The sequence below is a fragment of the Myxine glutinosa genome, chromosome 1 (genome assembly GCF_964187855.1).
Source record: "Myxine glutinosa chromosome 1, kmMyxGlut1.1, whole genome shotgun sequence".
Taxonomy (NCBI): domain Eukaryota; kingdom Metazoa; phylum Chordata; class Myxini; order Myxiniformes; family Myxinidae; genus Myxine; species Myxine glutinosa.
The window spans coordinates 404,554,540-404,567,355 of record NC_136261.1 but is presented as its reverse complement, the minus strand read 5'-3'; the positions used below and the strand labels follow the sequence as shown (position 1 = coordinate 404,567,355).

The 12,816-nt window shown below is 44.8% G+C and overlaps 1 protein-coding gene across 3 annotated transcripts in view; it reads left to right on the top strand.

The window, feature by feature from the left end:
- The window catches only part of LOC144889593 (uncharacterized), a 32,719-nt gene extending 22,462 nt beyond the window's left edge, over positions 1–10,257 (top strand). For 2 of the 3 annotated variants that reach the window (XM_078770411.1, XM_078770414.1), the window contains 2 exons: positions 7,495–7,753; positions 7,886–10,257. In XM_078770411.1, coding sequence (XP_078626537.1) covers positions 7,696–7,753; positions 7,886–9,030 — 1,203 coding nt within the window. In that variant the 5' untranslated portion in view covers positions 7,495–7,695 and the 3' untranslated portion in view covers positions 9,031–10,257. Of the gene's footprint in view, positions 1–3,649; positions 3,758–7,494; positions 7,754–7,885 lie in introns of all 3 variants that reach the window. The other variant, XM_078770413.1, reaches the window with a different exon arrangement.
- The last annotated feature ends 2,559 nt before the right edge of the window (positions 10,258–12,816 follow it).

Sequence of the window (12,816 nt, the reverse complement as noted above, 5' to 3'; positions counted from 1 at the left end):
GTACTTGCACACCTGTGCTCTCGTACTTGGTGCCGCCTGCACCCTTCTCTCCCCCAAGCGCATTTGCGCTAATCCACAACACTCACTACTCATACACTGCTCCACACACCTGTCCAGTTCTCACACAGCATCATCTCATCTAACTACTCCCCTCTGAAACTTGCGCTTCCCAGTCGTCCCTTTAAGCTATTGCGCTCCCTCGTCATTATCATCCACTCTAATCTACCTGCGTCCCCACTACAGGTATCAGTCACTATCTAAACCTTAACGTTACCTAATGTCATCTTCGCTAGATCCCTACACACAATATCCTAACCCACCCGGGCTAGTTTTCACTGCCATAAACCCCATAATCTATAGTGCATTTGCGCCCCCATTCATGGGAAGGGTGGCAGGGATGCCACCCTTACCCACCGTCATACGGCGCGAGTGGGACCTTGTGGGACCACCTCGTATGTGAGTCGTTGCCCACCTGCCGGACCCTGTGCGTCGCCCCTTGCGGGATCAGCGCGGGGCCGAACCGGCCGGGCCCCCACAGTACATTACCCCCAAGGGGCTCCCGTGCCTCCCCTGTCCCTCTAAAAACTACCCCTGTTGGTGTCGATGCATGGGTCACACTTCCGCAACCTGCTACCCATTCCATACCACCACAACCTTGCTCACTCACACCTCGCACCTCTCCCATCACCGGACCCTCTCGCTCGCACCCTCGTTCCATACCCTCTGGACCAGCCATACACCTCACTCTTGGCCTCTCACGAACATCCGGGTACATCTCGACCCCCAAGCTTATTAAATCACCTGGCGCATCATACGCACGACCATATTGGTCACCACTTACACCGGGTCCTCTTTCTCTTCGCTTCTCCTCCATCACCTGCGAATCCCTCATCCGGTTAATGAGCACATCATCACGATCCGAACACAGACTTTGGACCAATTCTTTTACTTCCTCCTTTATCTCTTTCTTATCCTCTCTCCGTCACTTCTTAATTTCGCTCACCCCTTCTTCCACTTCTTCTAATTTCTGCTTCACCTCCTTCATCTCCTCGTGCGCCCCCTTAAGTTCTTCCTCTAACTCCACCTTATTTTTTTATATGTGCTCCCGCACCTCCCGCTCTTTAACCTCCATCACCTCTACCACCTTGTTCATTTTCCTCGTCAGGTCCTCATGTACCGTCTGACACTCTTTTTTAATTACCCCTACGTCGTTTTTCATCTCCTTCTGTGTCGATTTTAAACCCTCTATTACCGCTGTGTTCTTCTTTACCTGGTCCCCCAACTCCTTTTGTCCCACTGTCAGTTGTTCTACTCCCAGCGTCAACTCCTCTATACCACCTTGCAATTTTACAGTCCCCTTTCTCACCTCCTTCTCCATGCGCTCCTTACAGTGCCTCACCTCCTCGCGCACTCCTCTGACCTCACTCACACCTCTTCTGATCTCCTCTCCCATCACTTGCATCTCCTGCCCAGATGCCACCCTCATCTGCTCCATTTCCTCCCTGTGAGCATCCAATTTAGTTTCTACCCCCATTCTGACCCCCTCTATCTGCTGCCCCATTTTTTTAACTTCCCTTTCTGCTTGGTCCCTCATGTCCCTCAATTTGCCTTCCATACTGTTTTCTAACCCCTCTAACCCATTTTTCACTCCCTCTATCTGATTCTCCTGGGCAGCCATTCTATTTTCCACCCCCGTTAACCCCTCCTGTATTTCCCCTAATCTATTGTCTAATCCCTCTATTCTACTCCCTAACCCTCCGATCTGGGCCCCCATCCTTTGTTCTAACCGTTGGCTATTGGCCCCCATGTCCTCCCTCAATTTCTCGCTATTGGACCCCATCCTTTGTTCTAACCGTTCGCTATTCTGGGCCATAAGGGCCTTCATTTGTATTAAAAAAAGGTTCAAATCTACCAGAGGCGCTGCTACGGGCGCGGTCGCCGTAGCCATCTGCGAGGCGCCATTTTGCGCGCCCGTAACCTCGTGCGCGAGGACGCCATTTTGCGAACCTGCCGCCCTCACTGTTTCGCTCTCCTCATGTCCCTCAATTTGGTCCTGGATCGACCCTGCCTCACTCTCCGCTACCGGAACCCAGCCGTCTTGATCTGCCATAGCGCGACTTTCAAAATTCGGGTTTTTATTTTAAAACAATACAAATTTCACAGTTAATAATTTCGAGCGCGTGAAGCGCGCTTCGGGTCCAATCTCACTTCCTGACACCAATTGTTACGGACACGGCTAAAGATGTTGCTTGACCGAGCGGAATGGCCGCCGTGTTCGTACAGTTTACCCGATTACCCCCAACTCACCCGATTCCACTCGAACGTTGGCCAAATCGCGCTACGCTAAATCAATGATGGAAAGGACACAACGACTGGGATAAATGAAACGACGCAAGGGGTAGAGTTCTCAAGACCTCCGGAGGAGGATACAATTAGTGGTGGAGAAAAGGGGTAGATTATAAGGTAGAGTGAGGTAAAAGACACAGAAGAGATAGGCACTTAGATACAATCTTATCTATCCCAGACAGACCACAGACAAATGGAACAAGGCTGACTTACACAGGGATTGATGGCAGGGAAGGACAGGTCGGTTGATAGCACAAGGTGCACCTTGGCTCGGGGACAGGATCAAGCACGGTCCAAAAGATGCAGGGAGGCCTCACAGCGCTCGGAGGTGGCGTCTTTCTTCTCCAAGCTCAGCGCGCATCTGACGTCACCTCCCTCTTCCTGCGCATGCTCAGCGGGGAGTCACACGCCCTCGGCTGGTTGGCTCCGCCCCAGATGGGACCGGTCCGCCGCTCCCATTGGGTGCGGGGGTTACCGGGCTCCGCCCTTGACGAGGAGCTGACAAGGAGCCCCTATTTGGTAACCCCGTCGAGCACATGTTCGATGGCGGCTCGTTGGAAAGGCCTGGTGCCCTCCCAACACCCCCTACCAACCAAGTCGGAGTGAGGACGCGCACTCCCCGCGCTCGCCGCTGCTGTTGTTGTTGTTGTTGTTGTTGTTGTTGTTGTTGTTGTTGTTGTTGTTGTTGTTGTTGTTTCTGAACCGTGAGGAAGAGCTGCGGGGAGGTATTGGGAGGTCCTAAACTTCCTAACGGTGCCATACAATCACATTCTGGTGCAACAAAGGGTCAGAATTAATGGAAACGAATCCTTAACTGACATAGACTAAGAATAACTAGCAAGATGTCCTATAGTTGTCTACGTGAGATGCGGTGGACCTGGATGCGACATTTAATGGGGGGAAATAGGGGGAGGTCGGGTCTACAGAGTGTTGTTTACAGAAAATGGGACTAGGGAATGGGGGATTGGGGATAGTTGGGAAGTATTGAGGAAATAGGGGAATATTTACAAGCGGATATGGATGGATGTAAATCCCATATCCGCAACAATATTAATCCCTCAAATGTTCAAACTGTTTGCCCCCAGCATTCACACACTGCTTCACACATTCACACATTCACATTCATATATTATGTTTATATTTATTCACACACTCCAATAGTCGAGTGTGGACACCCGTGCACACTCTGGCACAAATGTCTTTATCAGCATCAATTTCCTGGCAAGCCTCCCGTATGAACTGAATCATGGCATCAACAGAACGTGGCTTGCGTGCGAAAACCATGTCTTTTACACATCCCCAGAAAAAGAAGTCCATCGGGGTGAGATCCGGCGAACGTGGTGGCCAGTCAACGGCTCCCCGACGTCCAATCCACCTGTTGGGAAATTCTTTGTCAAGTAGCGCACGCACAGTGAGTGCGAAGTGCGGTGGCGCCCCATCCTGCTGAAAGTAGAAGTCGTCCTGCTGCTGTTGTTCGCATACCTGTGGTATGATTGTATCCGTCAGCATGTTCAGATACACGTGTTGATCAACAGTCCTGTGCAGAATGATAGGTCCAACGATACCTTTGCAGGACAGGCCAGCCCACACTGTCACCCCAGGTTGATTGAGCTGTTGCTCAATCGTGACCTTAGGGTTTTCAGTTGGTAGTACACACAATTGTGCTGATTAACGGCACCCGATAGCTTAAAGTTTGCTTCATCGGACCACACGATTTTGCGCAGAATGCTGTCACCCTCTCGTTCCTCGTTCAGGATGGCTTCGCAAAATTGTAAACGCCGATCCGAGTCATCCTCTAATAAACCAGGTATCAGTATTAAATGTATCAATGAATTCTAGTATTAAATGAATCCTAGCACCACTATTATAATACTGGTAATACTGGTATAATCCTTACTGTATACCTACTTTTGCAGCCCCCTGTACATACAATAAATGTCACAAGAAGCTTAAGGAAGTAACTATACGATGTGCTAGCTTAGGGCCTATTTTAAGAAATTTTAACTGGGCTTAATATACGTTTTCACAGCACAGCAACACAGCGTTTTCACAGCACAGCGTTTTCACAGCAAGAAACAGCCTTCTTTAGGTCATGCCATTGTCCAAGCTGCAAGGCCAAGAGTGATTGTGCCACGGCTCCAACTGGGCTTAGCCGTACAGATGCACCACCATTTTGGTTCAAGATTTCTTCTCGACTCCCTGCACCAGCATGGTTTCTGCAGCTCATATACCGGGGCCAAAAAGTTTGAGCGAAGTGCTGCTGTTACACCAAATAATGCAACACTCACGTCGGAAGACCAATTTGTGCAGTATTCAGCTGAGAATGTGGATCACAACATTAGCACATTGCACGGTTGATCGAGATGAAAACTGTTGATGATGATCAAATGCAACTGCACATCAGGCTGCAGCAGCATGAACTGTAGTTGCAGAAAGCATGGCATTGACTGCTCCTCAGCCTGTGGAGAATGCCACGGAACATCGTGCTTGAATTCGCCACCAATAATAGATATGGATGATCATGACACTGAGGACTGAGTTGGAATACATTATGCCACTGGCCTCTACTACATACTGGCCTATACAATGACATGATTATAGGATGAATTGTTGAAACAAAGTAAAAACATAATATAACAGAAAACATGATATTGTTGTTGTGACATCTATAAAAAAATTTTTTTTTTTTTTTTTTGTATACTGAATCGAGGCTCGTGAAAGAGCTGACATTTACTTCACAAACAAATCAAGCAGACAAACAAAATATATAAAAAGAGGGAGCGGAAGACAAGAGAATGGGAAGCACACAAACACTTGATAGCACACAACATTTAAGAGCAGGGAGATGTGTGGGAGGGAGAGGGCTTGGGGGGAGGAGGCGTGGGAATGGCGGGTGGGAGAAGCATAAAACACAAGGACACCAAGGACTTCCAGGACAGAAGTTGGTATTTCAAAAAGTGGAATTGGGGTGAAATTATCGGGGATAGAAAAGATCAAGGTTTTGGATGGGGGAAGATAAGAGATGGTGGGGAACAGCTGTTTTAAAGACCTGGAGGGTGGAGTGGGATTGAAGAGAGTGAGGGAGTTTGTTCCGGAGGTGGGAGAAAAGAGGAATGAAGGAGTGAAGGTGAGCAGAGAGTCTTGATTTTGGCAGTTTAACCATAAGAGGGTTGCAGGCAGATCTTGTGCGACCTGTAGGAATATTTGCGAGACAGAGCCCAGAGAGAGCTGGGGGGGGGGGGGGGGGGCAAGGCCAGAGAGGAGTCGGTAGAAGATGGAAAGACCACCAACCTGCCTGCGGTGAGTGAGTGAGAGGCCCTTGGAGTTAGCTTCATCGCGGGAGATTCCAATGATTCTGAATGCTTTGCTTTCAACAGCGTGAAGACGAGCTAGGTGCGAGGCAGGATCACCAGCCCAGAGGGGAGAGCAGTATTCCATTGAGCTGTGGATGAAAGCCTTGTACGTGGTGAGGAGCTCAGGTGTGCCAAGGAAGGACTTCGCACGACGGAGGATGCCCAGTCAGCGACTGGCTTTGGAGGCCAGATTTGAAATGTGGTTTTCCCAGGAAAGATCATGGCAGATAGTGAGACCCAAAAGTTTGAGTGACAGAACTTCTTGGAGAGGATTATTCAGAAAGTAGATGGGAGGGTTGTCCAGTCGGTCTTTTCGGAGAGACATCGTAAGAGTGTGAGATTTGTCAGGATTGAAAGACATGTTCCACTTGTTTGCCCAGTCTGTGATTTTGTCCAGGTCTGCAGAGAGTGAGGAGGCTGCAGACTGCCGATCTGAAGGATGACGAATGGAGCGACAGAGTCGAGTCATCAGCAAAGAGATAGAGAGGATTTTCAAGAGAGTCGGAGAGATCATTGATGAAGACCAGAAAAAGCACAGGGCCCAGAACACTGCCTTAGGGAACTCCAGCCTGAACAGGAAGAGGAGATGAGAGAAACCCATTCAGGGCCACACGTTGACTACGACTAGAGAGGAAGTCCGCCAGCCATGCGTGGAGATTTCCATGGATACCAACAGAGGAGAGTTTGGTGAGCAGAGCGGGGTGCCAGACCGTATCGAAGGCACGTGATATGTCAAGGGAGACAGCTCTAATTTCCTGTTTGGCATTGAGGACGTCCATCCATTGCTGAGAAAGCAGTAGCAGCATGTCCAGAGTAGAGTGACCAGGTCTGAAACCAAAATGATGATCAGAGATTAAGCCATTGCATGACCTTGCTGATGATTGGGAGCAGGCTCATTGGTCTGTAGTTGCAAGGATTTGTTTTTGCACTTTTTCTTGTAAAGCGGTAACGTTGGCTGATTTCCAAGCAGATGGCAGATTACCTTGAGCAAAAGAGAGGGTGAAGAGAACAGATAGTGCAGCTGAACAGGATTTTGGGACACCAGGGCTGATGCTGTCTGCTCCAGTTGCAGAATCAGAGTTGAGGATTGACAGAAACTTCTTCACCTTTTTGGGAGAGAAGGGCACAGAGTCCAGTAGCAGCGGGTACGAATGGGTACGGTGGGTACAGAGAGGGATGGGTTTGGGACACGATTTTGAGGCAAACACAGAGTTGAGGCATTCAGCTTTTTCACGTGCGGAGTCAGCTCTGCAGACGTTTGAGGTAAGGGAGGGGATGGAGGGGGAACAAACACCAGAAACAGATTTGACCAGACGCCACCAGGATTTGGAGTAGGGAGACAGGTTTGAGAGTGCAGAATTGAGAGTAGATATATGTTGTTCGTGGCTCTTCTGAGGGTAGACACACACTTGTTTCGAGCTTTGTGAAAGGAAATTTTGAGAATTTTTTAACGCCAGTAAATTCCTGAAATTTTTGGATGAATGTTACAATCGTTATTTTATTTAAGTTGAATTAAATTATTGAACACTGCTGAACACAAATCACCTTCTTGTTACTTCCACTAACCTCCAGTTTAGCAGTACTTGAACATGTTAAATTGGGTGGTGAATAAGGGTGATGTCGAAGACTGCTTCAATAGCGCTTAACATCCAGAATTATTATTTTTAACAATCTTTAACTTCAATATTATATTTAAATTTAACTATACATTCCATAGCATAACATGTTCTATGAACTCTCAATATGGTTCTCGATTTCATTTCCTTGCAAAAGGCTGATGCTGATTTGTACACAGGTGATGTTTATCCTGTTAATGTGGAAGGGAGACAACACAACAACGATTGTTGTCTGTGAAGAACGCTCTCGTGAACGAGAAGAAGAACGCTCTGTGAAGAACAAAGCAGCCATTTGAAATCACATATGAGGATCCATACAGGAGAGCGTCCTTACAACACAACAACGATCTGTCACAGAAGATTCAAAATTTGCTTCTGCAATGGAAGGTTCAGATGATATTCACATGACAAACGGAAGTGCTTCCTGTTTTGCAACTGGTGAGTGGAAACGAAAAAATTAACATACGATCTTTTGTGTTGAGAAAATATATAATTTTCGGAAATGTGTTAAATATTTTGCCTTTTGATTTTTACAAAATAAATAAAATGTTGCCTTCTTTGTTTCTGCAGAACAATCCAGAAGTATTTTGGGACAAATAAGGTCCAGTCACAGCTTGACAGTGAGGAAGAAGCCTTTTTTTAAAAAACAATCACGACATCAAGACTCACTTTCCATAAAATACAGGTGCATGTCTAGGCCTCGCAACACAAAGATCAATATGAAAATAAACAAACACAAGAAGGATCCAGAAAGGCGAATACATTGCAAGTGTAATGTGTGCAGAATGGATTTTTCTTCAACAAGTGAAATCAAGACACACATGAGGACCCATACTGCAGAATGCCCCCACAAGTTATCTGTCTGTGATGAAGGTTTCTTGACAAAAAGCAATTTGAAACCACACATGAAGATTAATACAGGAGAGCGTCCTGAGAATTGCTCGATATGTGATAAAGGTTTCTCTCATAAAGGCTATTTGAAAAGGCATATGAGGATCCATACAGGAGAGCGTCCTTACAAATGCTCGATATGTGATAGAGGTTTCTCTAATAACAACAGTTTGAAATTACATATGAGGATCCACACAGGAGAGCGTCCTTTCAAATGCTCGATATGTGATAAAGATTTCTCTCATAGCAGCCATTTGAAATCACATATGAGGATCCATACAGGAGAGCGTCCTTACAAATGCTCGATATGTGATAAAGATTTCTCTCAAAACAAACATTTGAAAACACATATGAGGATCCATACAGGAGAGCGTTCTTACAAATGCTCAATATGTGATAAAGGTTTCTCTCGAAAAGACAGTTTGAAATTACATGTGACGATCCATACAGCAGAGCGACCTCACAAATGCTCGATATGTGATAAAGATTTCTCTCAAAACAAACATTTGAAAACACATATGAGGATCCATACAGGAGAGCGTTCTTACAAATGCTCAATATGTGATAAAGGTTTCTCTCACAAAAGCAATTTCAAAAGGCATATGAGGATCCATACAGGAGAGCGACCTCACAAATGTTCGATATGTGATAAAGGTTTCTCTGTTCGCAGCAATTTCAAAAGGCATATGAGGATCCATACAGGAGAGCGACCTCACAAATGTTTGAGATGTGACAAAGGTTTTTCTCAGAGCAGAAGTTTGAAAACGCATATGAAGATCCATACAGGAGAGCTGAAATCTGAAATACCAGGATATGAAAAATGAGGTTAAAAGGATTTTGAAATTGAAGAAACCTGCAATTGTACCAGTGACATTCGGAGCAACAGGGAATCCGGATGATCAAGAAAACCCTAACTGAGTACGTAAAAGCATTCCGGGGAATATCACGACAAACAAGCTACAGGTGGAGGCTGTCAGAGGTTCATTGAGGATTCTAAAACGACCCCTTGGAACAAAACTATGAGAATCAAGTTTCACAAACTGGTTCATGAATAATGATAATTTACTGAAAAAGGAGGTGGATATTTTGAGTTCTGGGAGAACTGCCTCCCACATTTGAAAACCCACATATGGAGATAACAACCAATGAGAGTGTCCTTACAAATGTTCTATTTGTGACAAGGATTTTATTTCTAAACGGAGCTTGAACATCCATAGTGCAACCCACGCTGGAGTGCTGCATCAAAAGTGCTCTGACTGGGAAAAGTTTTTCTGATAAAGGTTTGTTAAATTCACATCGCATTACCCATGCGTCGCACGTTGGACGTTCCACCTTTGTAAGTGATCCTCAGCAGTAGGCAAGGCAGTTTGGACATACACCTTATCAACACAACTTCTCAGAATACCATCTGTAACCCCTGACAACCACCCAGCACCTTGAACTCCTCGATGAATCGCATATGTCTGGCTGTCACCAGAACGTCCACAAAAATGACTGCAAATTGGTGTCAGAAGACAACAAGATTCTCAAAATGCTAACAACAACCATGTCCTCAAACTAGGTTTCAAGAAAATGACAGCTTAAAAAAAGATGTAAAATGTATTAATCTGGTTCTCCATATTCTCATAATGGAGAATTGTTGATAAAAATTGATGCCAAAAACTCAAATGGTAACATAACTGAATCTCATTGTGTTTCTTTCAGGGCCTTCCTTTGCTTGCCAGTTTGTAATTCTTATCCGTCTTTGCCCATGTATCCAGGAACGTTCCATTTGAGGTTTTTGATTGTGACCAGTGTTTAGGAATTTTGTTTTGTCTCTGATTTAGTTGTTTTTCTTGTCCCTTTTGGTTGTGCTCAGATGGCATTTTTCCATGGCAGTTTGAACATCAATTTTTACTCACTTTGCTGTGGTTCATGTTTCATTGTCATGTGTGATATGGGGAGAACACACCTGTTTTAAAATTGTTTATCAGAAGACTTCTGCCGATGTTTTTCATGAAACTTGAATTTGTGAAGGGTTTCTCAATAAAGAGAGGTACTCAAAGCACAAATGCACTGGCTGTGTTATTACCACTGCCAGAGGAGAGGGTATTGCATTTGCGTCCGATTGTTACTTGGCAATTTTTTTTCCCCCAAGTACGTTGATCACTCTCGTTTGTGTGTTTGTTTGTTTGTGTGTTTGTATGTTTGTGTGTTTGTATGTTTGTGTTTGTATGTTTGTGTTTGTAACTTGGCAAAAACAAAAAAAAATTTTGCAAACATGTTCATCACCCCGGTTTGTGTGTTTGTATGTCCACTCACTTATACTTGCCTATAGGTCACAATTTTAAACCGATCTTCACAAAACTTCAAATTGTGGAGTTTGTGGTCCAACGAAATGCTATATATTTTAGAGGTCAAAAGGTCAACGTAGGCCAAAGGTCAACCACTTTTTTGGAATTTCTAAAATCCTCAATTTTCATCCAATTGACTTAAAATTTGAAGAGGATTTACATATCAGCTGACTGAATTCAACCACCAACTATTTTTGAGATCAGCGTTGGCCAAAGGTCAACCACTTTTTTCCGAATTTCTAAGATTCCCAATTTTCATCTGATTGACTTGAAATTTGAATGGGATTTACATATCAGCTGACTGAATTTAACCACCAACTATTTTTTTTGATCAACATAGGTTACGAGGTCAACAAAGGCCAAAGCTCAACAATTTCAAATTTCTAAAATCCTCAATTTTCATCCGATTAACTTAAACTTTGAAGACGATTTGCATATCAGGTCACTGAATTCTACTACAAATTATTTTTTCGGTCAAATGGATGCTGTACTGAGTGGCAATCTACTTTGTTCTGTTTTACCAAATGTCACTCTACGAGTGATTTTTCATTTGAGTGTTTGTCTGTCCGGTAACTTATACTTGCCTACTAGTCACAATTTTAAACCGACCATCACAAAACTTCACCAAATGTTAGAGTTCGTGGTCCGACAAAATCCTTTATATTTTTGATGTCAAAGGGTTAACATCGGCCAAAGTCAACTTTTTTCCAAATTTCTAAAATCCTCAATTTTCATCCGATTGACTTGAAATTTTTATGGGGTTTACATATCCGGGAACTGAATTTAACCACCAACTTTTGTGTAATTTCGGTCATCAGGGACTTTTGGATGATCTGGTTATTTTGGGTCATCTGCGTTTTTGGGGTCTTTTTTGTCATCAAGACCTTTTTGGGTCCTCTGGGACTTTTGGTTACTTGGGGACTTTTGGATGTTCAGGGACTTTCGGTCATCAAGGACTTTTGGGTTGTCTGGTTTTTTTGGGGGGTCTTTTGGGCTTTGGGAACTTTTGGGTCATCTGGGTCTTTTTGGTCTTTGGGGACTTCTGGGTCTTTTCGGTCCTTGGGGACTTTTGGTTAGTCAAGCTTTTTTGGTTTCTTGGGGTCTTTTGGGTCACCAATAACTTTTGGGTCCTCGGGGACTTTTGAGTCTTTGGGGTCATTAAGGACTTTGGGTCTCAAGTGTTAAAGGGTTTTCCAAGCTCTAAAGGGTCTCAGCTGTCGAAGGGGTTAAAGGTACATTTGAATAGTACGTCATTAATTAATAGTCAAAAAGTATGTGCACGCAACTCATCCGTTTATAGTAAAGGTCCCGTTGGTCCGTTGTACCAAATTTTCAATGGTCTTCACGGCCTTGTAGCATACCTGCCTGCTGGACTCGGGGGGGGGGGGGGGGGCGGGAGGAGGGGTGTTTTGGCACCTCTTGGTCTTTTCGGTCATCAAGGGGTTTTTGGATCCTTGGAGTTTTGGGTATTTTGGTTCCTTGGGGACTTTTGGGTCAAATAACTTTTGGAACTTCTGGGTCTTTTGGGTTCTCAGGGACTTTTGGGTCTTCAATGACTTTTTGGGTCATTGAGGACTTTTGGGTCATCAAGGTCTTTTGGGTCATCAATAACGTTTGTGTCCTTGGGGACTTTTGAGTATTTTTGGTCATAAAGGACTTTTGGGTCCTTGGGGATTTTGGGTCATTAAGGACTTTTAGGTCTTTTGGGTCTTCAAGGACTTTTTGGGTCCTTGGGGATTTTGGATTATTACGGACATTTAGGTCATCTGGGTATGTTGGGTCTCAAGTGTCAAAGGGTCTTCCAAGGTCTAAAGGGTATCAGTAGGCGAAAGGGTCAAAGGTACATTTGAGTCGTATGTCATCTATATATATATAAAACACAGTTTGTGTGTGCGTGTGTGTGTGTGTGTGTGTGTGTGTGTGTAATGTTACCGATAGACTCCGAAACGGAGAGGCCCACGTGCTTGATATTTGGCATAGACATGGCCATTGAGCCTGGGACGAACATGGCTGAGACCATATTTGACGAGATCCATATTTTTTATTCATATTTACGTCAGCGCATTTCAGCGAAGTTCCCGCTAATCTCAGGCGGTGCCAGAGCTCGCTGATTCGCTCAGAGCGATCACGTGATGTTCCATCCCGTCACACGTTTGCACGTGATTCAGAGCGAAAAGCCATTGCGTTTTTCACCTTTATGCGACCGTGTTTTGTGCGATATGAAATAAATTTTAATTCATATTTCGTGTTTACGAATTCGAATACGAAGGATTTCCC